Source organism: Triticum dicoccoides, chromosome 1B (genome assembly GCF_002162155.2).
Source record: "Triticum dicoccoides isolate Atlit2015 ecotype Zavitan chromosome 1B, WEW_v2.0, whole genome shotgun sequence".
In the NCBI taxonomy this organism is placed as follows: domain Eukaryota; kingdom Viridiplantae; phylum Streptophyta; class Magnoliopsida; order Poales; family Poaceae; genus Triticum; species Triticum dicoccoides.
Window position 1 is genome coordinate 605,193,125 of NC_041381.1, and position 13,033 is coordinate 605,206,157.

A 13,033-nucleotide genomic window follows, 5' to 3' on the forward strand; every position below is an offset into this window, starting at 1 on the left:
GCGCGGCGACGGCGACGGGGTCGGGGAACGGCCGGTGGCGCGTGCGGCGACGACGATGGTGTCGGGGTCGGCAGGGGCGGCGGGCGCAGCGACAGTGTCGGGGCAGTGGCTCGGCGGCGGCGACGGCGAGCTGGACCAACCTGACGGCGTCGGGGCAGGGCTCGGCGGCGACGGTGACGAGGAGCAGAGGCGTCGGGGCGAGAAGAAAGAGATGGGTTTTGGCGAAAACTGCTAAGTCCTGTATATATAGCAAGAGCATTGGTCCCGGTTGGTGGCTCCAACCGGGACTAATGCCCCCTTTAGTCTCGGTTGGTGCCTCCAACCGGGACTAAAGGCCGCCGCTTCCCGCTGCTGAAAGAGGCCTTTGGTCCCGGTTGGTGGCACCAACCGGGACTAAAGGGTGGGCATTGGTACCTGTTGGGGCCACGAACCGGTACCAATGCACCCCCTTTAGTCTCGGTTGGAGCCATCAACCGGGACCAAAGGCCCCTGTGTTGCCCGCGTCGCGGTCAAAGTTTAGTCTCACCTCGCTAGTTGAGAGGGGCGCGCAGTGGTTTATAAGCCCCACTGTCGCACCCCTCTCAAGCTCCTCTCCACTGCAGGCTTACGGGCCTACTTGCTACTGCTTTGACTGATGGGCCTTCTGGGCCTACTGCGGGCCTGAATCCTGACCCATAGTAGGGTTTCAAGTCGTATTCAGGTCATGGGGGCCTAGTAGGAGGCATTTTTTTTGTTTTCCTTACTTATTGTTGCTATTTTTATTTTTTTCCAGTTTTTTTGTTTTGTTTTCTGCATTATTTATTTTCTTTTGTTTTTTGCTTTATTTTTTAATTCTTTTTGCTTTTAGTTTTAGGAAAATTATAAACTTTCTGTTAGTGCCATTACTTTTCAAATTTGAAAACACTTTTTTGTTTTTTTGTTTTCTTTCTTGCTTTATTTATTTTATTTTGTTTCTACTTACAACAAAATACTTATTGTTGTTTTTTTGTTTTGTTTTCTGCATTATTTATTTTCTTTTGTTTTTTGCTTTATTTTTTAATTCTTTTTGCTTTTAGTTTTAGGAAAATTATAAACTTTCTGTTACGGCCATTACTCTTCAAATTTGAAAACACTTTTTTTGTTTTTTTGTTTTCTTTCTTGCTTTATTTATTTTATTTTGTTTCTACTTACAACAAAATACTTATTGTTGCTATTTTTAATTATTACGAGGGCCGAACCATAAGACATTAAAGCATTTCAAATGAACTCTGAAAAAGTTGAAAGTTGGCATGGTATCATAAATTGACCCACACATAGCATGTGCATATACAAAACGGACAATGGTATCATACTCGTCAGTTACAAAGTTGGCATGGTATCATCATAATAGTTGCAGGAGAAAGTCTTCACTTTTTCTTCGCTTGTGTCATTTGCTTATTGCGCCGTAACCATGGATAATCTTCATCGTTTATCAGGATGCTGGGGTCAGCCTTGACTTTGAAGGGAGGAATTTCATGAAACTTTTCATAATCTTCAGACATGTCTGTCTTGTCCTCCACTCCCACGATGTCCCTTTTTCCTGAAAGAACTATGTGGTGCTTTGGCTCATCGTATGATGTATTCGCTTCCTTATCTTTTCTCTTACTCGGTCTGGTAGACATGTCCTTCACTTAGATAACCTGTGCCACATCATTGGCTAGGACAAACGGTTTGTCAGTGTATCCAAGATTTTTCAGATCCACTGTTGTCATTCCGTACTGTGGGTCTACCTGTACCCCGCCTCCTGACAGATTGGCCCATTTGCACTTAAACAAAGGGACCTTAAAATCATGTCCGTAGTCAAGTTCCCATATGTCCACTATGTAACCATAATATGTGTCCTTTCCCCTCTCGGTTGTTGCATCAAAGCGGACACCGCTGTTTTGGTTGGTGCTCTTTTGATCTTGGTCAATCGTGTAAAATCTATTCCCATTTATCTCGTATCCTTTCCAAATCGTAACAGTCGAAGATGGTCCCCTGAACAACAAGTACAGCTCATCACAAACAGTGTTGTCACAAAAACCTCTGAGACGTGCTTCCAACCAACTGCTGAAAGTCCTGATGTGTTCACATGTAATCCAGTCGTCGCACTGCTCTGGGTGTTCGGAGCGCAGACTGTTCTTGTGTTCATTGACATACGGGGTCACCAAGGTAGAGTTCTGTAGAACTGTGTAGCGTGCTTGAGACCAAGAATATCCGTCCCTGCATATTATTGAGTCCCTTCCAAGCGTGCCTTTTCCAGTCAGTCTCCCCTCATACCGCGATTGAGGGAGACCTATCTTCTTAAGGCCAGGAATGAAGTCAACACAAAACCCGATGACATCCTCTGTTTGATGGCCCATGGAGATGCTTCCTTCTGGCCTAGCGCGGTTACAGACATATTTCTTTAGGACTCCCATGAACCTCTCAAAGGGGTACATATTGTGTAGAAATACGGGCCCCAGAATGACAATCTCGTCAACTAGATGAACTAGGACGTGCGTCATGATATTGAAGAAGGATGGTGGGAACACCAGCTCGGAACTGACAAGACATTGCACCATATCACTCCTTAGCCTTGGTATGATTTCTGGATCGATCACCTTCTGAGAGATTGAATTGAGGAATGCACATAGCTTCACAATGGCTAATCAGACGTTTTCCGGTAGAAGCCCCCTCAATGCAACCGGAAGCAGTTGTGTCATAATCACGTGGCAGTCATGAGACTTTAGGTTCTGAAACTTTTTCTCTGCCATATTTATTATTCCTTTTATATTCGACGAGAAGCCAGTCGGGACCTTCATACTAAGCAGTCATTCAAAGAAGATTTCCTTCTCTTCTTTGGTAAGAGCATAGCTGGTAGGACCTTCATACTGCTTTGGAGGCATGCCGTCTTTTTCGTGCAAACGTTGCAGGTCCTCCCGTGCCTCAGCTGTATCTTTTGTCTTCCCATACATGCCCAAGAAGCCTAGCAGGTTCACGCAAAGGTTCTTCGTCACGTGCATCACGTCGATCGAAGAGCGGACCTCTAGGTCTTTCCAGTAGGGTAGGTCCCAAAATATAGATTTCTTCTTCCACATGGGTGCGTGTCCCCAGCGTCACTCGGAACAGCTAGTCCGTTGGGACCCTTTCCAAAGATTACGTGTAAATCATTGACCATAGCAAGTACGTGATCACCGGTGCGCATGGCGGGCTTCTTCCGGTGATCTGCCTCACCTTTGAAATGATTGCCTTTCTTTCGACATTGATGGTTGGTCGGAAGAAATCGATGATGACCCAGGTACACATTCTTCCTGCAGCTTGCCAGGTATATACTATCGGTGTCAAGTAAACAGTGCGTGCATGCGTGGTATCCCTTGTTTGTCTGTCCTGAAAGGTTACTGAGAGCGGGCCAATCGTTGATGGTCACGAACAGCAACGCCTTTAGGTAAAATTCCTCCTGTTTGTGCTCATCCCACGTACGTACACCGTTTCCATTCCACAGCTGTAAAAGTTCTTCAACTAATGGCCTTAGGTACACATCAATGTCGTTGCCGGGTTGCTTAGGGCCTTGGATGAGAACTGGCATCATAATGAACTTTCGCTTCATGCACATCCAAGGAGGAAGGTTATACATACATAGAGTCACGGGCCAGGTGTTGTGATTGCTGCTCTGCTCCCCGAAAGGATTAATGCCATCCGCGCTTAAAGCAAACCATACCTTCCTTGGCTCACTTGCAAACTCATCCCAGTACTTTCTCTCGATTTTTCTCCACTGCGACCCGTCAGCGGGTGCTCTCAACTTCCCGTCTTTCTTACGGTCCTCACTGTGCCATCGCATCAACTTGGCATGCTCTCCGTTTCTGAACAGACGTTTCAACCGTGGTATTATAGGAGCATACCATATCACTTTCGCAGGAACCCTCTTCCTGGGGGGCTCGCCGTCAACATCACCAGGGTCATCTCGTTTGATCTTATACCGTAATGCATCGCATACCGGGCATGCGTTCAGATCCTTGTACGCACCACGGTAGAGGATGCAGTCATTAGGGCATGCATGTATCTCCTGCACCTCCAATCCTAGAGGGCATACGACCTTCTTTGCTGCGTATGTACTGTCGGGCAATTCGTTATCCTTTGGAAGCTTCTTCTTCAATATTTTTAGTAGCTTCTCAAATCCTTTGTCAGGCACAGCATTCTCTGCCTTCCACTGCAGCAATTCCATTACGGTACCGAGCTTTGTGTTGCCATCTTCGCAATTGGGGTACAACCCTTTTTTGTGGTCCTCTAACATGCGATCGAACTTCAGCTCCTCCTTTTGACTTTCGCATTGCGTCCTTGCATCGACAATGACCCGGCGGAGATCATCATCATCGGGCACATCGTCTGGTTCCTCTTGATCTTCAGCAGCTTCGCCCGTTGCAGCATCATCGTGCACATCGTCTGGTTTCTCTTGATGTTCAGTAGCATCACCGTATTCAGGGGGCACATAGTTGTCATCATACTCTTCTTCTTTGTCGTCTTCCATCATAACCCCTATTTCTCCGTGCCTCGTCCAAACATTATAGTGTGGCATGAAACCCTTGTAAAGCAGGTGGGTGTGGAGGATTTTCCGGACAGAGTAAGACTTCGTATTCCCACATATAGGGCATGGACAACACATAAAACCATTCTGCTTGTTTGCCTCAGCCACTTCGAGAAAACCATGCACACCCTTAATGTACTCGGAGGTGTGTCTTGAACCGTACATCCATTGCCGGTTCATCTGCGTGCATTATATATAATTAAGTGTGTCAAAAATCATTACAGAACACTAAAACCAAATTAATAGAAGTTCATCATCACACTAAAACCAAAGTACATACATAGTTCTCATCTAACAACATAAAGCTCTGCAGAGCATCTAAATTAATTAAACCATACACTGAAACTATGTAAAACATTTCAATGCGAAAACAAATGCGATCATAATCGCAACCAATGTAACAACTGATCCAACGGCATAATGATACCAAGCCTCGATATGAATGGCATATTTTCTAATCTTTCTAATCTTCAAGCGCATTGCATCCATCTTGATCTTGTGATCATCGATGACATCCGCAACATGCAACTCCAATATCATCTTCTCCTCCTCAATTTTTCTATTTTTTTCCTTCAACAAATTGTTTTCTTCTTCAACTAAATTTAACCTCTCGACAATAGGGTCAGTTGGAATTTCCGGTTCAACAACCTCCTAGATAAATAAAATCTATGTCACGTTGGTCGGCATAATTGTGATAAACAATAAATGAACCAATAGTTATGAAAAGATAATATATACCACATCTGAATCATAGACAGGACGAGGGCCGACGGGGGCGGATACCAAAACCATCGCACTATATAAGATGAAAAAGTAAGAAAATTATATAAGTATCTATATAAACATACAAGTAAGAGGCTCACCACGGTGGTGCCGGCGACGAGATCGGCGCGGGCGATCGACGACGGTGAAGACGGGGACGGGACGTGACGGACCGCTAAACCTAGACAAATATTAAGGAAAATGGAGCTTGGAGGTGGAGCTTGGAGAGGAGAAAGCTTAAGTAGTGCGGCTTGGGCATTCCATCGAACACCTTGTGTGCATAGGAGGTGAGCTAGAGCACCACAAAGCTCCCTCCTCGCATGCCACAAAAAACAGAGCAGTGAGAGTGCTCTGCTCGCGGGGTATATATAGGCAACTGATTGGTCCCGGTTCATGGCTTGAACCGGGACTAAAGGGAAGTCTTTGGTCCCGGTTCAGGCGACCAACCGGGTCCAATGGTGGTGGGCCAGGAGCAAGGCACATTGGTCCCGGTTCGTCCCACCAATCGGGACCAAAAGGTCCAGACGAACCAGGACCAATGGCCCACGTGGCCCGGCCGGCCCCCGAGGCTCACGAACCGGGTCCAATGCCCCCATTGGTCTCAGTTCTAGATTGAACCGGGACTAATGGGCTGACCCAGCCTGGACCATTGCCCCCTTTTCTACTAGTGTAACCATAGCATGAAACATATGGATCCAAATCAGCCCCTTACGAAGCAACTCATAAACTAGGGTTTAAGCTTCTGTCACTCTAGCAACTCATCATCTACTTATTACTTCCCAATGCCTTCTCTTAGGCCCAAATAATGGTGAAGTTTCATGTAGTCGACGTTCACATAACACCACTAGAGGAAAGACAACATACACTCATCAAAATATCGAACGAATACCAAATTCACATGACTACTTATAACAAGACTTCTCCCATGTCTTCAGGAACAAACGTAACTACTCACAAATCTTATTCATGTTCATAATCAGAGGGGTATTAATATGCATAAAGGATCTGAACATATGATCTTCCACCAAATAAACCAACTAGCATCAACTACAAGGAGTAATCAACACTACTAGCAACCCACAGGTACCAATCCGAGGTTTTGAGACAAAGATCAGATACAAGAGATGAACTAGGGTTTGATAGGAGATGGTGCTGGTGAAGATGTTGATGGAGATTGACCCCCTCTCGATGAGATGACGATGGTGATGATGATGGCGACGATTTCCCCCTCCTGGAGGGATGTTTCCCAGGCAGAACAGCTTCGCCGGAGCCCTAGATTGGTTCCGCGAGGTTCCGCCTCGAGGCGGCGCTTCTTCCCGAAAGCTTCCTTAAGATTTTTTTCCAGGGCAAAAGACACCTTATACCAGAAGATGGGCATCGGGGGGCTGCCAGGTGGCCCACGAGGCAGGGGCGTGCCCGGGGGGTAGGGCATGCCCTCCACCCTCGTGGACAGTGGGTGGCCCCCCTCTGGTGCTTTCTTTGTCCAATATTTTTAATATATTCCAAAACTGACTTTCGTGGAGTTTCAAGACTTTTGGAGTTGTGCAGAATAGGTCTCTAATATTTGCTCCCTTTTCAGCCCAGAATCCAACTGGCGGCATTCTCCCTCTTCATGTAAACCTTGTAAAATAAGAGAGAGAAAAGGCATAAGTCATGTGACATAATGTGTAGTAACATCCCATATTGCAATAAATATCGATATAAAAACATGATACAAAATGGACGTATCAGGTAACCATCATCACGGTGATCGTCTCCAGCAACGTCGTTGTCTTCACCGACATGCATCTCCATCACCTCCCTCCCTCTCTATTCAATGGTCCACTCTCCCGCAACTCGTTATAATCCCTTACTTGAACATGGTATTGGACGATATTAGTAATTATATGATGATTTTTCACATCTTCAATATGTTTGAGTAGATTATTTTTGTCCTATGGGTTAGCAAGTACTCCTTCCATTTCACAATGTAGTATATTAAAGTCAAACTGCACAAACTTTGACCAAGTTTATGGAGAAAAACTTTCATATCTTCATTGTCAAACATATATCACTAGATTCACCATAACATATAGTTTTATATTTTATATATTTGACACTGTAGATATAAATAGTAATATTTATATACTTGGTCAAAGTTTGAAGAGATTGACTTTTCAGAAAATTTATACACACTACATTATGAAATGGAAGGAGTATTTTTTCGCAAAAACTTCTAATCTATACATCTTTAATCATGTCCATACAACAAATATAAAAAAAATTATTATTACATCCAGATTCGTAGACCACCTATCGATGACTAAAGCGCTGAAGCGAGTCGAAGGCGCGCCGCCATCATCGCCCCTCCCTCGTTGGAGCCAGACAAAACTTGTTGTAGCAGATAGTCGGAAAGTCATCGTGCGAAGGCCCCATAGGACAAGCACGCCAGAACAGCAACCGCCGGTGATGAAGAGACGTGTAGATTGGAAGGAACCAACCAAAAGACACATGAACGTAGACGAACAAAGACCGGAACCGAGTAGATTCATCAAAGACAAGCACCAACCGAATCATTTGAGATCCGTCGGAGACACGCCTCTATACACCCTCCGACGATGCTAGACGCACCACCGGGACAGGGGCTAGGTGGAGCGAACATTATTTCATCTTCCCGCCGCCGTGTCACCTTCTTGAACAAGACATAAACCATAAAAAAACTAAAAGAAAAATCTACAAACGGAGCTCTCCCGCCGACAGGGGCCGAAATCCACCACGCTCCCATGGCTCTCAGGCCACTGGAGACGAGACAGACCGGCAGTGGCGACGGAAGGCAAGAATCCTAAGCTTTTTGAGAGGAGGTGGCGGCTACGTATGGAGGAGGTGGCGGCTGCGTAGGGAATAGAAATGTGTATTGAGTATTGTACTTGCTTATGTTGGACTGCCGCTTCAACAAGTATTTACTCAACATCAACTGGAAAGTAACAAATCCAATCTCAGGGGAAACGCAAAAGGACTTCAAATCTAGAACACACAACATAACTTCATAGGTCAGTCAAATCCATTTTCTAGGCCCCATTACTAACAATTAAAAATTGAACAGTTCAATTACCCTCGTCCCAGTCTAATGTATGGCTCGTCATATGAATACTCCGATGATATCACATAACAGTTTTCTTAAGCATTATAAACACATGCTTCTGTTTTGTTTGGTTCGCTAATGAGTGTGCCGAATAACTCAATAAAGAAGACATATAAAGTGATTTTAGACCAAATTTCAAGTTTGGTCAAAATAACAAGACTACGTTTTTCCGAACACCTGGCCCAGCCCCATTTCCATTGCTGAAAACGGAACCAAGAAACAATAAAACTACTCCCTCCGTCTCATAATATAAGAACATTTTTGTCAAAAACGTTCTTATATTATGGGACGGAGGGAGTAATAACTAAGATCATCAGAAAACTCAAGTCAATGTTTTTTTTTAAAAAGCCTTACACGTGGCACAACTACATCACCACAGACAGTGGCGGAGCCAGCTCAAGCTTAGAGCCTGGGCAAGTTCTAACTACTGCAAGTTTAATTAGCTTTTGCTCAAACAAACTGTTAATCAAACCATTATTTTATACTAGAGTTACATGCACATGGAGCATGGGAGCCCGGGCAGCCGCCCCGGCTCGCCGGGTGCTGGCTCCGCCACTGACCGCAGAGCAAAAGATTAAAAAATAGGAACGCTGGAAAAAGTATCAGTATACTTTTCCTTGATAGAAAGAGGGATCCGTGGAATGTTTCAATGTACCGGAGTGCAGCTTTGATCGATACTCCAGCAACGAGCAGCAGCTTTGATCAATACGCTTTGGCACGAAGGGCTGATGGATGAACTGACGGCGTCAAGTTTTTTTTTTTGAGACAAACTGACGGCGTCAAGTGAAGCGTCCTGACGGCGTGGGCGGCACACACTTTTCGAAGTTTGGAAGCGCTGGAGAGAAAGGGGATGGCGGGCGGCCGAGGGGCCCACTTGATGGCCGGCACGTTTGGCTGCGCTGACGCGTTCAAGCAGTTGAACCGTGTTCCCGCCGGGCCGGCCATTGAACTGAATACGAACCCAACTGTTTTTTTTCTTCTTTGGACTGAATGCCGACGGTTTCATCCATTTTTTTTAAAAATATCCAATGTATTCATTTTCAATCATAGAAGCATGAACACCAGAAAATAATAAAAATTACATCCAGATTCATAGACCACCTAGCACAATTACAAGCACTGAAACGAGCTAGAGGCGTGTCGCCGTCATCGCCCCTCCCTCATCGGAGTCGGACAAAACATGTTGTACTAAACATCCGGGAAGTCGTCGTGCTAAGGCCTCATAGGACCAGCGCATCAGAACATCAACCGCCGCCAGGGGCGTAGCCAGGCCCCAGGCTACCAGGGCCATGGCCTGGGGCGTGGTCGGCTGATACTTGGTTGAATGTAGCTATAGAATCACTGTTTGGCACTATTTTGCACTGTACCAATGCTGTTGGCCCGGGGCGTGGCTTCAGCCTGGCTACGCGGTTGACCGCCGCCGGTGAAGAGTAGCGTAGATCGGAAGGATCCAACGTGAAGACACACGAACGTAGACGAACGACGAACAGATCCGAGCAAATCCATCAAGTACAGATCCGTCGGAAACACAACTCCACACATCCACCGACAATGCTAGACGCACCACCGAAACGAGGGATAGGCAGGGAGAATCTTATTCCATCTTCAGGGAGCCTCTACCGTCTCTCCTTCCTGAGCAGGACACAAACCCTAACAAATCTCAAAGACACATCTAAAAACGGAGCCCTTCCACTAGCAAGGGTCGGGATCCACCGCGCCCCATGGCCCTAAGGCCACCGGAGATGAGGCGGACCGGCGGCAGCGTCAGTGAGAGGCGGAGAAACCCTAATTGGGGAGGAGGCGGCTGTACTGATGTTTAATTAGTACCACAATTGTTTCTTCTCTTCAAGCAACCAGGTACCAGCACAGTATCGAACGATTCTAGGGTTCTTTATTAAAAGAACACCATCATATATTGATTTATTAAAAGGTTATTACAATCCATCCTTACAACATAAGGCACATAGGACGAAAATTATTAAGAAGAACATGATCAAGATTATTATCAAAATTCAACTTCGCAATCTCACACGCCATCCCATTGGCCCGACGATTAATTTTATATAGCTTAAAGCTGGGCACCGAGTCTCTAATCCGAAGCTCACATGCACCTGGCTGAACCTAAAATCCAAAAGATTTTTTTAAAATGTTATAAACAATGATGAATGTTTCACTAGCGTACAAAATTTCCTGATTGGATGACATTCATGGAGGTCAGGAAAATGAAAAAAAAGATGCTCCAAAAATGGAGATCTAGAAAAAATAATACTCAAAAGACTAATTTTTAAACCATTTTAAAGCACCGATTTTATTTTTTTGGCATGGGTGAATGTAATTCCATCAGGAAAATTTGCGTGCAAGTGAAACACTCATCAATGTTGATTGTCAAAAGATATCAGAATTTTTTGAGTTTTGTTTTGGAATTTACTTTTCACTTGAGTACATGTGAGCTTAGGAACAAAATAGCACTTTCAGCTTAAAGTTTTGGAGAAGCCTAGTGATGCTCAGCACTCCCTTCTTCAGATCAACGACAGGGGGGCTGTCCAAGATCTCATTTCAAACAAGGAAGCCACAAAACAACCACTCTCCAAATTAACAAGCTTGTGAAGTGTAACACCCATATAAAGACCTATGAATGCACGCCCGAAGCTCCGCTTCATCCACACTAGTGCACCGCCCGATAAAGTCCCACAAAGATATGATAAATCGCCATAAGAGTTCTAGCAACCAATCTTCATGCTCGCGGCGCTAATGCTCTCCACAAAGTCAAAGTCGACGTTATCTTAATATAATCAGGTGGGGGAGGCCACCACACCATATCCGAGGTACTAGCTTTGTCCTAAGTCAATATTTTTTAAGTTTGATCAAGTTTATAATAAAATTTACTAATATCCACAACAACAAATATATATAGTATAGAAATATGTGTTATGATGTACTCCTTTCGTTCACTATTATAAGATGTACTAACTTTTTCTGAATCAGATCTACATAGACACATTTCAGTGTGTTTGCTCACTCATTTTAATCCGTATATAGTCCATATATAAATATCTTAAACATATTATAATAGTGGACGGAGGGAGTATCTAAAAAAATATTAGTTATGCGCTTTAGATGTTGGTATATTTTTTATTATTCTTGGTCAAAAGTATATATTTTTTTGACTTGGGACAAACACGAAACTTTCGATATTTTGGAACGGATGGAGTACATCCCAAATGGTCAAGTGGGTTTCTTGCGAGCAGAGGCAAAAGTTTGAGTCGGCGCGAAGTTTTTCCCCCTCCCTTCTTCCGCACTTTGGAGTTCATCTTGGTTTCCCTTTTATCATCTCTGCCTGCCTCGCCCCCAGAGTGGTTGCGACTTAACAGTCAGGCCACAAAGCGGGCGCATGTAAACAAATCAATCAATCAATACCCCCTGCAACAAGTTTGGCATAGTGAGACATATCCTTGGTAGCTCAGTCATGCCCATCACAGAGATTTCTCAACTGTTCCCCCGTTAGCTCAGTAATGTCCATCAGACGTTGATTAGAGCCATCGCAACCTCTCAGGCGGTCCTAACACTCAACTTCAGCCTACCACATCAGTGGTCACCGACGCACATGAGATTAATTTCAACTCCGCACAACAACCCGTTGCAGTCTGGACAATAAGGGCAGATAAAGGCGAAGCAAAAAAGATTTACTGGTTCTCTACAAAGATCGCACATAAAAAATGACGACTAAATCAAATAAAAAGAACAACGAGTAATAGATTTCAATCAAAGGGAAGAATCAATGTGTTCATAGTGTAATTTTTTTCACAGTTTTGGTCAAGTGAGGGGATCAAATGTGTAGTCAACTTTATTCAATGGCGCCTTGAGAGGATAAAGAAAAATATGACTATTGCTTTCCAGCTAGCTGTTGCGCAAACATTCATTCACAAGCTTGTTGTAAATAATTAATTAACAACAGACACTTGCAAGCTCGGTTGGTTTTATTTATCGTACATAAGCGCGGACATGACATGATACGACTATATCAGACACAGGACACCAACATGGCGTCCTTATGATTATAGTATGATAGAGTACTTTTTTTTATGATCATTATATGGTATCTTTCAGGCATCAATGAACTAGCTAGCACCCATGGCAGTACCAGGCATGTCTCCTGTTCCTGGGTCTTCTTTCTCTGCAACGATCCCATATAGAGATATATACTGGTTCATCTCCCTGTAAAGCGCCAGCGGCCAGCGCTTTACATGCTTCCAGGCCTGGTCGCGGTCCTGGCAGGATCGGCCTGTCGCAGCAGCTGCGTGTGGCCATGTCATGTTATTAGAACACGCGGCGAGATCAGATGAGCACCATGATGGGCAGCTCCCAAGAGATGAAGCTGGGGATGACAAAGATTACCTGGAAATAGGACTCCAGCTTCTGCCTAAGGATAGCGTGCTCCCTCTTCACTTTCTGGAAAGTTCTCCTGCAACTGCATAATAATATATTAATATGGATGAAAGAAGACGCGTCGGTAGTGATTAATCTGTATACTTTGGATAGAAAACCACATGTCGACATGCTAACCAACTAATTAAACAGGGACCCTCAAA

At 44.6% G+C, this 13,033-nt stretch overlaps 1 protein-coding gene across 1 annotated transcript in view; it reads right to left on the reverse strand.

The window, feature by feature from the left end:
* Positions 1 to 12,359: 12,359 nt before the first annotated feature.
* LOC119349045 (pseudo histidine-containing phosphotransfer protein 5-like) overlaps positions 12,360 to 13,033 on the reverse strand; it is a 2,801-nt gene continuing 2,127 nt past the window's right edge. The window contains exons 5-6 of the mRNA XM_037617055.1: positions 12,840 to 12,912; positions 12,360 to 12,738 (exon numbers count right to left, since the gene is read on the reverse strand). Coding sequence (XP_037472952.1) covers positions 12,685 to 12,738; positions 12,840 to 12,912 — 127 coding nt within the window. The 3' untranslated portion in view covers positions 12,360 to 12,684. The remainder of the gene's footprint in view (positions 12,739 to 12,839; positions 12,913 to 13,033) is intronic.